Source organism: Fusarium vanettenii, assembly GCF_000151355.1.
Source record: "Fusarium vanettenii 77-13-4 chromosome 1 genomic scaffold NECHAsca_1_chr1_3_0, whole genome shotgun sequence".
Lineage (NCBI taxonomy): Eukaryota > Fungi > Ascomycota > Sordariomycetes > Hypocreales > Nectriaceae > Fusarium > Fusarium vanettenii.
This window is the reverse complement of record NW_003315881.1, coordinates 1,352,974-1,366,319: the sequence shown is the minus strand read 5'-3', so window position 1 is coordinate 1,366,319 and position 13,346 is coordinate 1,352,974. Positions and strand designations below refer to the sequence as shown.

At 53.5% G+C, this 13,346-nt stretch overlaps 3 protein-coding genes across 3 annotated transcripts; 2 read left to right on the top strand and 1 right to left on the bottom strand.

Annotated features, from left to right (window-relative positions):
• Positions 1–3,700: 3,700 nt before the first annotated feature.
• NECHADRAFT_74775 (uncharacterized protein) lies at positions 3,701–5,770 on the top strand (the record flags this gene model as incomplete). Its single annotated transcript, XM_003054201.1, has 6 exons — positions 3,701–4,114; positions 4,199–4,304; positions 4,352–4,737; positions 4,788–5,313; positions 5,530–5,582; positions 5,768–5,770. The coding sequence occupies 6 exons, from the start codon at positions 3,701–3,703 to the stop codon at positions 5,768–5,770; spliced, it is 1,488 nt and encodes a 495-aa protein (XP_003054247.1).
• A 1,602-nt stretch (positions 5,771–7,372) lies between these two features.
• Positions 7,373–9,516, top strand: NECHADRAFT_74774 (uncharacterized protein; the record flags this gene model as incomplete). The annotated part of the gene is made up of 6 exons (XM_003054200.1): positions 7,373–8,080; positions 8,173–8,287; positions 8,358–8,686; positions 8,741–9,080; positions 9,131–9,322; positions 9,374–9,516. 6 exons carry the CDS (start codon positions 7,373–7,375, stop codon positions 9,514–9,516), a joined length of 1,827 nt encoding a protein of 608 aa, XP_003054246.1.
• A 224-nt stretch (positions 9,517–9,740) lies between these two features.
• Positions 9,741–11,624, bottom strand: NECHADRAFT_74773 (uncharacterized protein; the record flags this gene model as incomplete). Its single annotated transcript, XM_003053486.1, has 3 exons — positions 9,741–9,930; positions 9,986–11,463; positions 11,511–11,624. The coding sequence occupies 3 exons, from the start codon at positions 11,622–11,624 to the stop codon at positions 9,741–9,743; spliced, it is 1,782 nt and encodes a 593-aa protein (XP_003053532.1).
• Positions 11,625–13,346: the final 1,722 nt, after the last annotated feature.

Here is a 13,346-nt window from a genome sequence, read left to right as displayed (position 1 = left end):
GCCAGTGTCTGTCTCTGATGCTGTCTCGCCCAGCCCCAGCCGGGCTCGTGCTCGTGCTCAGCGCCTTGCTGCTCGTGTCGCAGGTACGCAACACGGAGCCGTGGGATTGGAGACGAGGCATAACAGGCGGGTCCCTTCTGGCGGCGTTGTCCTTAGGGTCTGGGCTTTGGGCTCTTGTCCTCCTCTCCTCTCTCTCGCGAGACGGCGGAGTGAGTTGAGGGTGATGAGAAGTGGAGTACCTCACAAGAGACAGGTCCCGGATGAGTGAGACCGGTTGTAGGAGAATTAAGTAAGGGAGCCCGCCTAATAACAGGTCACAACGAGAAGCCTCATCCAATATCGGCAAGGAAACAAGCAATAATAAAATCCCGTCATGGCTGAAAAAGCAACGGGGTGCGAGAGGAGAGGAGAGGAGAAGCCAAGATGATCTCAGGGTTTGCCATCCTTGGTTCCTTGGTCCAAAATCCCAAAACATCGTTGTCTGGGGTGTGTTTTCGTATTCCAGCGATGGAATGGATCTGTTGGAATCTATGATGTGCAGTCACTAGTCCCCTTTTCTCTTCTCCATGTTTTGTCACGAACGTATGGATATGGATGCTTTCTGCTTGCTCCCGTATATCCAGCAGCATGACAAACACCTGACTCTTGCTCCCGCACCATTGACCGTTGTGGCAGGTACAAAGTAACACTGGGCTCCAGCTGAGAGTGAGGGACTCGTCAGGGCCAAATCTCGTCCACTGCTCGTTCAATGCTGTTTTCCGGGGTGGCTTTGGGCAACCGCTGGGATCTCCCACCAGGGATTGTTGAGTATTACAGTACAGTACAACACAGTAAGAAAAAGGTCATCCTCCTTTCCTTAACCCCTGGACATGGAAACCCGGGGATGACCAAGAGGCCGAGCGAGGATGGGGTCCTTTTGAGAGACAGAGGGGGAATATGCAATTGGGGACGGCGATGGCGAGAGTGCGCGGAAAGTGACAGCGCGGGATTGAGCCTCATGGGGGGAACAAGGCGTGAATTGGACCTATGAATGAGAATTGCAAAATGCGACCTGAGGGTGACCCTTTTTCTGACTGAACGTTCGGTGGTACTCGCTCGGTACCAGAGCCCAGTCCCGACGTGGAAGAGCCGGTCAGGTACCTGAGGGTGACTTGCAGCCCAGCCCAGCCAGCCCACGCCGGAGAGCGCGTGCTGTTGTGTTGCATGGCTGTAGGGTCCTGATCTGTCTCCTGTGCCTTTTCCTGTGCCAGGCTGAGTTGGATGAGACGGCATTGGCCTCTTGCGTGCGTGCGAAGCGCCTGTTTTGTTGGTAGCCCAAGTATTGGCATCGACACCACCAAGCTAGGGCGGCGCCGCCAGGGATCAGGGACATCCGGGTCAGTGAGAGCCAACCGTCAACCCCACGGTGTCCCTGCCGCACACAGTGCTTGGTCGTTTCGTGGTTTCAGCTTTCCTTTGGGCGACGCGGCGGCCAAGAAGGCCTAACAACCGAAAACGACAGTGACAGTACATACAGCATGGACGTTGCTAGGGCGTGCGTATGGGAGAGAGAGAAAGAAGCTTCTAGGGAAAAAACAAGATTATCAGTTGTCAATCAATCAATCATCCACTAGCTCCCCCTCAATAGCATGCAGTCTTGGTGCATTCAGCTCACCACCTCCTCTGACGCGGATGATACCCTTCCAAAACTAATTAGTCGAGCTGCCTCCCGAAATCCACGCGGCCTTGGCTTCCATCGTTGCCGGTGCCGTTGTTGTCGTCGTCGTCGTCGTCAACGTTAAAGGCGTCGTCAACGGCCGGCCAACGGGCATCAATTCTCACCCGAAACTTACGGCAGCTGCACGGCGCAGTAAGGCGGGCTGGGGGCTGGCTGGTAATGTAGGCAGCATCATCGTCATGGTCAATACTCACCACCGGACTCGTGCCATGATAGCGTGCTGTATCACGGAATCATCATCTTGGTCACCACCATCATCAGCAGCATCGCCCATCGTCATCCCTCAATGGGATCTCGTCGACATGTTTTGTTCTAGATGTCATCACAGTCAGCCAGCGCCCGCCCGCAGCATCGCCCCCTTTCCTGTTTTTGGTGCTATTTTGCTTGCTTTCAGCCCTCTCTGGCCGTGGGCGCTTGGCTGCCGCTGAGCACATTTGCCGTCGTAAGATCTGCGAGCCGAGTTGCGTTTTCCGGAGTTACGGTACCTCCTGAACGGCGTTGGCTTTGTCTCGTCCGGTACAAATTGATCGACCCTTCTCCTTGATCCAACGGCCATGGGGATACGCGCAGAGTACGAGATTCAACGTCGTATTGCAGTTTTCTCGTCGCGGCACCTGATGGTGAAATTCGGAGCTATTTGTTAGTGATGTGCAGACCAAAAATCACCTCGTGAGGTGTTGCAGTTCGTACTCGACTCGTACTTTGCAGTCTAACCCACTCGGCCGACTCGTGTGTACTGTAGCGTCGGCCAAAGTACACATGTACGAGTGGCGACAGAGAGAGGACGGTGAACCAAGAGCGGGAAAGGTCTGGATTTTAAGAGCTTGTAGCTGTCGTATCACCTCAGGATGCAAACGCCCATGTACGATAACTGCAACCCCCGGCCAGCCGCGTTGATGAGGTATCCGGTGCTTCATGACGATGGAGGTCCGGTACATACGTAAGGGACGGCACCGACCACGGCGTCCCGCTCGTCGGAGAACGACGCCTCATCTCTTGCGGTAAACGTCTTGGCGACGGGTCTATTAAAAGGGTTCCGTCCCTCCCAACCCGACTTCTCACCCATGACGACCCGCACCAGATCTGCGCTTGCATCATGACGGTGCCCCCTAGACCTATAGACCCTGGCATGAGCAGCCCAGGAATTGTGGCTCCGTCGGCTTGTTTCGAGGGGCTGAGCAGCAGCCGAAATTGGCCCTGCACATCAGAAGCTCTTGGCCCTGTCGACGACGGGGGACGGGGCACACCAGCACCCGCGGGCTGTGTGATCCCACGCTGGTGCCGTTTTTAGAATGTTCCGGAAAATCGAGCCACCCGGCCCCTGTCCAGAGCCTTGTCCTGTCCTTTCATGTTCCTCCGCTCGTCTTGTGGGCTTTGCTGTCGTTCCCCGTCCAGTCCTATTCCTCCTACTCCTGAAACGAGAGCCACTGTGAAGAGTCCTACTTCCACCAACTAGAACAACTTCATATAGCTTTCGGTTCGAGAGATTTGGTTTGTATAGGTCAAAGACTTGCACTTAAAAGTCCTGGCATTGACTCAACCGCTGTTGTCGCAACTTTGCAAGGTGCTGACCATCAGGCATTTGCATAATGAGACATAGGAGAGACGCACCGTCTCAGTGACACTCATGCAACGTGCTCTTTCTTGCCTCGGACAAATGAGTTTCTGATTGATAAAAATGCCGCTGAATAATCAACCAAGCAGTGTCCTAGCTGAAAGGTCGACAATTGTTTGCTCTTAGTCGGGTATGTCTGCATAGACAGCGCACCACGTGACACATAACTTCCTGTTTCAATCTCACCGAGCACAATCCTCTTCCCCGTCTCATTGGACATGGACTCTGCATGTTCCACTTTTATCGGGCTGATGAAGCATCTTTTGAGTGACCAAGAAGCAAAGAACTCAATGAACCGAGTTGCTTTCCATTCAATCTTTGTTTGATTTGGCTCAACCTTTCTGTAATCACCAACAGACGCATGTTCAATGGCTAACATCAACCCCGCCAGCGTCTCAGTTATTGATGATGACCTGGAGACATGGCTTGACGTCGAGGGTCTCTGCGAAGACCTTTCGGACGACCCCGGACAAAACGCTACCACGGCACAATATGATATCAGCTCGACTTTGGCTAGCGTACAGACGCCCCTGGAAAATAATCCACTGAATGAAGCGCGACCCGGCGGTCAAGAAAACAAAGCATGCCCGAAATCGCGACGGAAGACCAGCTCCCAAACCATCCCGTCTGCCAGCTACTCTGTCATTTGCTTCCCTTCAAATCCCGCCAAACCAGATGGCGTCAAGAAAAAGAGAAAGGATTTTAACGAAAAGAGGAGACTCGAGGTTGCCCAAGTCCGCAAGACTGGTGCTTGTTTCCGATGCAAAGTGCGAAGAATCTCGGTACGTGCTCCCTCACTTACACGCGAGTATCCTCCACAAGATGGGGTTTTGTATGAGTAGATGATTGACCTAGCCCACCTACAGTGCGGTGTCGGGGAACCATGCCAGGCATGCAAGAAAGCTGCTGGTTCTCTTGGACTCCAGCTATGCATCCGGGAGAGATTAACGAAGATGAGGTTCAGTTCAGGTGGTTAGTTCGCCCGCGTGGAAGCTTTCCGGCCTAGACTGACATCTTAGACCTTCACTACATCGATTACACGGCGCGCTTGCTCGACCAAGAACTCATCGCCGGGACGACCCACCTCGGTCCGCCTCGCAAAGTCTCTATATCCATGGACTACGTCGACAACCCAGCCTTGGAGGTTGAAGTTCAGGATTACTATGGCAATAAGACGCCGCCTTGGTTGTGTTGTTGGGTTGTCATGAATCAGGTTGACGGTCATATCGAGTTGCATCGGGAGGAGAGTGCACGATATGCTCTTCCACAACTTCTTCCGTCGAGTGACCTGGTCGACTGGGTCGAGAATATCATCGTTCACCAGGATACCCGGTGCATCGGCTTCCAGCAAGCCGTAGATGCCTTCATCATGAGGTATAGCAAGTCGAGTGCATCTCTTCCGATGGTGAGTATCTTGGCCTATAGTTGGATTACATGCGTTCTGACAACTTATAGCATGACTTTGTGCGAAAAGTCCACAAACTCAACTGCTTAACCAAGATACGACTAGGGCTGGTCCTCTGTGTTGAAGAGGATGGCAAGACTACACCACCCTCTTGCGCTCTGCATACTCAATTCGGTCAGATATCCAAGGCTGCCTCGCAACCAATCGAAAAGGAGGTCCTGTCCGAGTTGGAGAAACTCATGTTTGGCACCGCTGGTATCGGCCCTGACAACGCCATAGCTCTGTGGGCCAGTCTGTGGTGCTTGATTCTCATGTACAGGAAACTGGTCCGGTCCTATATCGCCTTCCAGCAGTTCCCATGCCATGTCCCCGAGGACTACAGCGGCTTTCCGGAGTGCAAGCTGGAAGTGGGCACACATTTCTACCACTACCTTGTCTCAATCTATGCCGCCCTGTTTCGTGTCACAAGCCCGCTGTACACGGACTTCAGGGTTGCAGCCACACGGAAGCTACTAGACGAGGATGAGTCCCTTGTAAGGGCCTTTATGAATTTGCGAACTGAGAGCTTTTACTTTCGTAAGCATATCCTGGGACCTTTGGGACTATCAACTGACCTAGCCGCAGAAAGAGAGTCATCTTCCATGACAACGCCTCAAGACCAGCTGTTACGGCGTATGATCTTGGATCGAGAGGCGGGACTAAAGCCAAAGCAGCTTCCTATTACGTGATTTCAAACATTGCAGCATTCATCAGAGTAGTGGAGTTTCATTTGTCTTCTACTTTGACGGCCAGTTTGCCCCCGTATTCTCAACAAACTGCCCATAGGGGCAGCCCGCCGTGGTAGAGTAAGACCTGTTTCTTGAACGGGCACATCATCGCATAGCATGTTCAGGATCTCCCACGTCCAGTCACTGGTCTGTACGACCTTTACCACTTGGAAGTTAGAAAACAATCAAAGGATGAGGTCAGTGCAAAAGGTGAAGGGGGCTCGACAAATTCCCATTGGCTCCCCTTACTAAATAATTTATAGTGATGCAACGGCAATTTACTTGTTTCGCTCCTTTTTATGGTTAAAAAACGACATGTAGGGAGTTTTCTAGGAGTTATGATATCCTTCGTTGGGTCTTTCATACATGTTCGCTCAGAGGTCGTTTGTTTGGTGTCTCAGGCAAAGGTGGGAATAGTTACGAAACGGGTGTCGCATAAACATGAACACATATTTGACAATGTATTTATCACTTCGATAACACAGTGAAAAAAAATCGCAATTCATTGTATCAAATGGACCGTATATCATGTCAGGGGTAGCAGGAGATTAATTGCAGGCAATATTGACGGATCTGATGTTTTACCCTATACCAACGCGATCGACAAACAAGGCCCCTTTTTTGCCAAGTGAAACCCCCAGGGACTAGAAAGAAAACGCAAGGAAAAAAGTCAATTGGCAGTAGTCAAACTGATAGAGTGGCGGTGGTTTTTGTTGATATGCTTATCAGTTTCCAATTCTGACCAGGGGGTGGTTAAACGTTGACCACGACACGTGAGCTCAACGGCTACGGGTGCGCTAGCGATTTTAGGTTGACACCCGAGTTCAAAAAATCGCTCTTGGAATTTGGGGCATGGAATGGACGGTATGAGGATTCGGAAAAGTAAAAAAAGAGAAAGTGGCGACCTGGCTGGGTATTGGTTGAGCTTAATTGATATAGTCAGGGGTTGATCGAGAATGCCCCACATGAGGCTATTCGCACTTTGACTACGGGCGAGAGACGGGCATTGTCACCAAAGGAATGGTTGGAGTGATGACAACCAGCTTCAGTTCCCGGGCTTTTTGGAAGTAGCTGATGTGATAAAGAGACAGAAATGACAGTCAATGAGAGACAATGGATGAGTTAAAGAGAGATATGTAGAGTTGCTCAGAAGGACGGTAGAGGAGCATATGGGGGAGACGGTTCACCAACAACACCAAGACTCTCATTTTGAATATCGGGCATCTACTAGGTCAATCCAACTGTAAACTAGCGTCAGGAACCCTATACCATCCATTGGAAGTAGAATCCCCGTGGTTGACGGCAGATCCAACCTCGAGCTCATGTTGATGAAGAGATGAAGTTGCTTCAAACCACCAAGCTTTACCAACCCATTGGCCCCCGACTGGAAAACCGGGGCACGCCCCATGCTCTGGCCAATCCCAGCCGGCAGAGGTTGCAATTCTCGGTGAGTGCAGGGATGTTTCTTGGCCCAGATTAATGGGATCGCGCGGCGGGGTGGCCAATCAGACGGCGGGCCGGCGCAAGCGTGTAAGTGAGCGAGTCCACCATGAGGACCATGAGGCTCGATGAAAGGCCGAATTATAACTCTTCTGGTGCCGGGACGTGTGTGTCTCTGAACCGCTCAGATCTTGCACAAGCATCAGGCACATTTGGAACTTTTTGCCCGACCCCTTATCGTCTTCTGACATAGTTGCTGCAAGCTTCAATTCGTCCAAGCATAGGAAGCCAAGGTTCCACCAGAAGGCAGAAGGCAGCGCATCAACAACACACAGCACACACCCCCCCCCTTCCTCGTGACCTGACTTACATCCGAAGGGGACGTCTCGAGCATGGATAAAAGGGCTGTTGCCAGGGACTTTTCCCAGATGGGTCAAGAAAACCCGCGTGTTCCCACCTCCCCGGGCCTGGACTATGATGAGCTCTTCAGGTCCGTCTTTGACTGGGAACTCTACTGTGATTCCACCCGGTCCTCCTCGGACCAGACCTCGTCCTCTTCCTCGTCTCCTTGCACCTCTTCCCTTGGCCGCAACAGCCACAGGGACCTCCCCTCGCTCATCACTGAGATCCAACCCTTCCTTGACCACCTCTCCCTCGACCGGGACGGGTCCGGGTACCTCACCATGACCCCCGGCCTGAGCCCCGACCATGGCGGGAGGACTAGCTCCGAGTCCATGGGCCAGACTCCCCCAGAGCTCATCCGCGGTGGCAGCACATCCCCCTCTGATTACTCGGGCTCCGTCTTCCTCGACGCCGCCGATGAGGGACCCTACCGGCGCCGGCCCCAGGTCAGCCTCGAAGAGTTCCAGGCCCAGGATGATAAATGGACCTACCCCCAGGCCATGCCCAACAAGCACACCCCCCGGGGCTACCCACCTCGCATCCAGGTTCGCGAGTCGTCATCCCGCCGGGGTTCGCCCACCCAGATGCAGACGCAGACGACATCCGGCATCAAGCGGCAGAGGTCCAGCAGTAGTAGCTTGGACAAGAGGTCGAGGCACCTCTCTGATCCCGACCAGACGGCCGACGTCCGGAAGAGTGGGGCATGCCTACCATGCCGCATCTCCAAGACCCGCGTAAGAGAAAGCCCACCCACCAGCATCTCTCCTTTCCTCTCCTCTCCTCTCCTCTGTCGCCTCTCATGTATGCAAAACTGAGCCAATCCTAGTGTCAAGATTGTGGCGTCTGTCCTCACTGCCGCAAGGCGTTCCCAGACCACTCGCACCTGGTCTGTACCCGTAGGACCCCTGCCGTGGCTCCGCCCGTGATTCGTCATGTCGCCGGTATGTCGAGCAACCCCCCTGGCTCCCCCAATCTGAATGTGAGACATGATGCTGAGACACATCACATCAGACGTCTGGTCCCCCAACCCCGCCGAGGAGCGTCGCTGCGTTGACGACCCTCGCTTTCCCACGGCCAAGCCCAGGGATATCCTCATTTTCTTCACCCGCGAGCCCGATGCTCCCTACCTCCGCGCATCGGTCCAGGCCTACCATTCTCAGAACGGTCTTGATGAGAACCCCAGGAATGCCGCTTTTGAGCGCGATAGATTCCCTAGCTACGCTGAACTGCAGCGATGGGTTGAGGCCCAGATCAAGCGTGAGCGCAGCAGCACCCACTTCGAGCATGCCGTGCAAAACTTTTTGCTCTCCTACTCGGAGGGTGGCTATGATCTTCCCAAGGTAAATCCATCGAGATATTAATAACATTTCAACATCAAGCTGACTGTGTCGCAGCATAAGCTCGTGTCCAAGGTCCACACTATGAACTGCTTCTTCAGGATCTGGAAGGCCCCTCCCTTCACCTGCTGCAGCTCATCCAACAAGTTCTCTCATGTTCCATTTACCGTCCAAGCTGAGCTGAGGCGCATCGCATGGAAGGCACTTGTGTCTCATGAGCACGATATCCTCAAGCTTCTCGAGGAGTGCTTGGCGCAGCAGGAACCTCTGAAGCCTCGCGAGAGAATGGCTGTCTGGGCTAGCCTGTGGCAGCTCCTGCTCATGTACAGGGAGCTTGTGATCGCGCATGACAACTTCTTCATGCGTAACCCAAACGCTACAAGGGATCCCGCCGTTGGTAAGGAACTCCAACTTGGAGCTCAAGTACTTGGCTGACAAACTTGATAGCCATGCCTTATGACACCCTATACAACGTCTTCTTCCCCTTGATTGCCATCTTCTATCACTGCCAGTTCAAGACTCCTAAGAGGCTGGAGATGCCTATGGACTGGCTCAAGGAATCGGCAACCACTGGGTCGAGCCGCATCGCTAGGATCCACCAGTTCTCCAAAGATATGATGAATGCGAGAAAGGGATTCTGTAAGTGACCGAACCAGGCCCATTCTCCAACATGACACTAACCATGTCCAGACGAGGGAATCCAACGGTCGCCACATAAGATTGATGAGAGGCTGAGCCTCCTAGTGGTCAGCCATGAGCTTAAGAAGCTCTCTACCAAGAGACGTTCTAAGCCTTCTGGCAAATCCAAGAGTGGTTCGTGCGATGATGGCTAGTCTCGCATATCCACGTCCAGTCATTACTGGGAGACGAAATGAAATAACGATAACGAAAATGCCGAATATGAAAAAAGAAAGGAAAAAGAAAACAAAGAGAAAAAAAAAACATGGCTGTCCTTAACGATAACGAATGTAATGACGCTCGCTGCGTATGAAGTGTGTTCAATGGGTCGAATTCATGTATTGGGCTTGCTCTTCTTTTTTTGACGAGAAAATGTGTGTTATGACTGCAAGCTTACTTGGGCGGTTATCTTGAACCTTGGCTTCTTCCCCCCGTTCTTTTTGGCGGCTCCCTCGACTCTGTCGGCGAGATCTTCTAAACTGACACCCTCTGTGTTGGCGGAGGCGACTCCGATCGTTAACATGATTCTGTCCTTCTTGTCCTCGGCTTTCTTGATGTGTGATGTGATGCTGTGTGACTGTTAGATAATCTTGTAATTTGGAAGAGGGTAATGGTGTTACTGACTTGATGGCTTTCTTGACTTCCTCTGCAGTCCTTGGAGGCACGGGTAGGGCCATGGTAATGAGACTAGCCACAGCACCAGTGTATGAAGCCCAGAATGGGGCATCTCTATGCTGGTTCTCGAGGAGATCAGAAAGACTCCGCTGAAGCTGGGCCTCCAGAGGTCCTAAGTTGCCTCCCCACTGGGCTGATGTCGACAGTGCAAGAAGTGCCCGGCTGACGTGTGAGAGGCCGGGGGCGTCAGCGTCTCGGGTAATGGCATGGTGTAGTACAAACGAAGTGTTGTTGTCTGCATCATACCCCTGGCGAGCCCATATCTCGCGTACGAACAAGGCGCCCAAGCCAGTGGTCAGGACAGTCGGTACTGCAGAAAAGTCCACCTCCTTGGGGAAAGCGTTCGCCAGGACATCCAGGACGGCATCAAATATAGGCTTCTCCTCAGCTGTGACGGCGGCAAGAACGTTGAGAGGGTCACTCTCACGAATCTCAAGGGGAAGTTTCATCATCAGTGCGCCCTGGCGATTGGATCCTCCGCAGAATGTCACATTGCCGACATTAGGCACAGTAGCCAGGAATGCCTCGATCACGGTAGCGATGGCGGGAAACTGTTGACGGCGACGGCGCGAGAGGCCAAAGATACGACCATCATATTCGTCGTTGATCTTGCGCATCCTCTGGACCTGAGAGAAGAGCGATCCTGGAGCAGTGTAGCCGTTGGTTGACGAAATGGGATACGGCTTCACGGCGTCGTTATGCATGAGCATGCTACCATAGCCTCGGAAGCCGCCGCCGCACATGAAGACGTTCACACGGGCATCGTGGCCCTGCATGCGGGCAGCCCGGATGGCGTCGAGAGCGGGGAAGCGGGAACAGAGATTCGCATATGCCTCTTGCATGCCGGACTGGAGCTTGGAGATCTCGGTAGCTTGGACGTCGGCCGGCTGCTCGTGCAGGACGCGGATCAATCTGGCAGCTCCAAAGGGCAGGCTCACACCCGCTCGGGCGGCCTCGATCTCGTAATTAGCCTTGCTGGTGTCGACCCATGTCATCTGCACGCTGCCGCCTCCCAGGTCCAGGAATAGGGCGCCACCGTCGACACTTGCGAGGCCACTTCGTGAACCCATAATAGCACCAAAGAGGGTCTCGACTGCAGGTTCCAAGATGCTCACTCTGAGACCTCCTGTCTTCGAGGAAATGGCCTCAAGCATGTCGGCGGCGTTGTCAGCCCGGCGCATTGCCTCGGTGGCGAGAATGGTGATGTGTCTGACTGGGACTCCATGCTGCACCGCAACCTCTTGGAAGCGCGCAAGGGTACTGGCAACCGCACTGATAGTCTCGGCAGGGAACACAAGGCCCTTTGAGGTAGTGGTGAGTGCATCAAAGAGAGAAATTGGGGCTCGAGTTGAGTAGATGGGACGAAGTAGCCGAGTGAAGGGAGGGGCAAGAGACGTAATGGAGAATCGGATGCCATTGCTAGAAAGCTGTTAGGCCAGGTGCTCGCTCATGCTCCAGAATCACAAAAGGAGACATGCCTGCCCATGTCGACGATGGCATATAGCTGACTCTCGCCTTCAGGGTTCCATGGCGTAAGGGTTTGCGACAAGTTGTCGAGTGTGATGATGTCAGGAGCTGCTGTAGACATGGTTGAGCGTAAGTTGCCAATCCTGGTGGGTAGTAAAGGAAGCGAGTGTGGGGAGCAATTCAAAGCCAAGAGAAAGCATCTAGCTTGACTCCCAAGCTGCATTCATGAAGCGTATCGTTTGTTGCCTTGCTGGGCTTTGAAAAGTTGAGTGAGGTTCAAAAATGGGTCACGATCGTGGAGCCGCAATGGAAGGCACTCTCATGTAAGGGCAAGGCGGGGTCCCCCATTCCGTGGCCGATGCCCCGCGACGGCGCCGCCGTCTCTCGGAGCGGCTCAACGCCAGGTCCGGCATTTGCTACCAACCACGAGATTCCCGACAAGGCAGATTCACAGGCCTAAGAGGCGGCCATATCACATTCTAGAGGCATGGATTTAAGCGCGCGTGGCGTATTGTGCCTGACGTTTCTACTTGGGTCGCCGACGGCCTGGACGGTCTTCAGAATGGGACGCGGCACGTGGGCGAAGCTATGAGAAGGAAGATGGTCGCTGCGAATGTGACCGATCACGCACGATTAAGCGCCGTACTCTGCGTCTCATGCTCTGCGTCCCATGTCTTGCGTCTGGATGCGACCTTGAGGCAAAGGCCTTCGGAGACATATCCTTTGACTCTCGCATGAACTGGATGTTGCAGGCTCAAGATGTCTTCCGGGGTGAGCCGCAGAACATGGGGGATGGAAGCATCTTGCTGTCATTGTTGTTGTTTTGGTCAAGAGACAACACCAACCCTAGTTCGCGCGGTATCACTTGGGCCGCCACGAACGAACCCGACTGGACCGTCCCATCTTGACACTTGGTCGTCCTTGGGACTGCCACGATGAATACGTGTTTGGTCGACGGGCTGGTCTCTTTGTCGGAGCAACAGATGACAGATTGGTTCAGGGGACTATAGGTACAGTACTGTACATCCTTCAGGGGCAATGCCAACCTGCTTCGGGAATGGCCTCGCCGTTATGCTCTCGCCTGTCAGGGGATCCTCAACGCCCAGGACGCTGAATCCGAAAAAAATAAGACAAGCGCCGGCAATGCCACCCGCGGCGAGGCCCGGTTGACATTTCCCCTAACAAGTTGTGAAGGTACCTGCGTGGTCTAGACCGCAGCCGAGGTGCATCGGAGAGAGAGTGATGCCATACCCAACAATCCTTCACAGCAGAATCAAGGCAGTTCCCAAGAAGCATCAGCATCCATGATATGATGTGACGCTGAATCGCTCACTGTCGATCCCGATAGCTCAGCTTACTAGGCTAGCTCCCCGCGGACGGCCCCAAGGGAAGAGCCCTGTACTGCACGTACCAGCCCAACCATGAGAAAAAAAGGACGAGACCACACAGGAGCTTGTCGATGGATGTAGCAAGGAGTCGGGAATGCGCCTTGCGTTCTGCAAGCCAGCGCATGCGCATGCGGTGTTCCATACGTAGCTCAACGCGCTCCATGGCCACTGACAGGCTGCGCCAGTTCCTGTTACTCGGACAGAGATATCCACTGAAAGTAAATATCAACAAAACAAACTCGAAGCGAAACAAAACAAGACCAGATGGCATTTGTTGGATGGCGGGCGCCGCAAAAGGGGGAGGGGGAAAAAAAGCAAGAGAAAAGAAACTACGCGCCTAGGGCCGCACGGGAAGTGGAAAACCGTTTGATGCCATCCATCGCCTGCTTGCATTGCCGCTCCAAGGCATTACATGGCTGCTACAATGTCTTGGGGCTAGCTTTTAGGGCTCAACA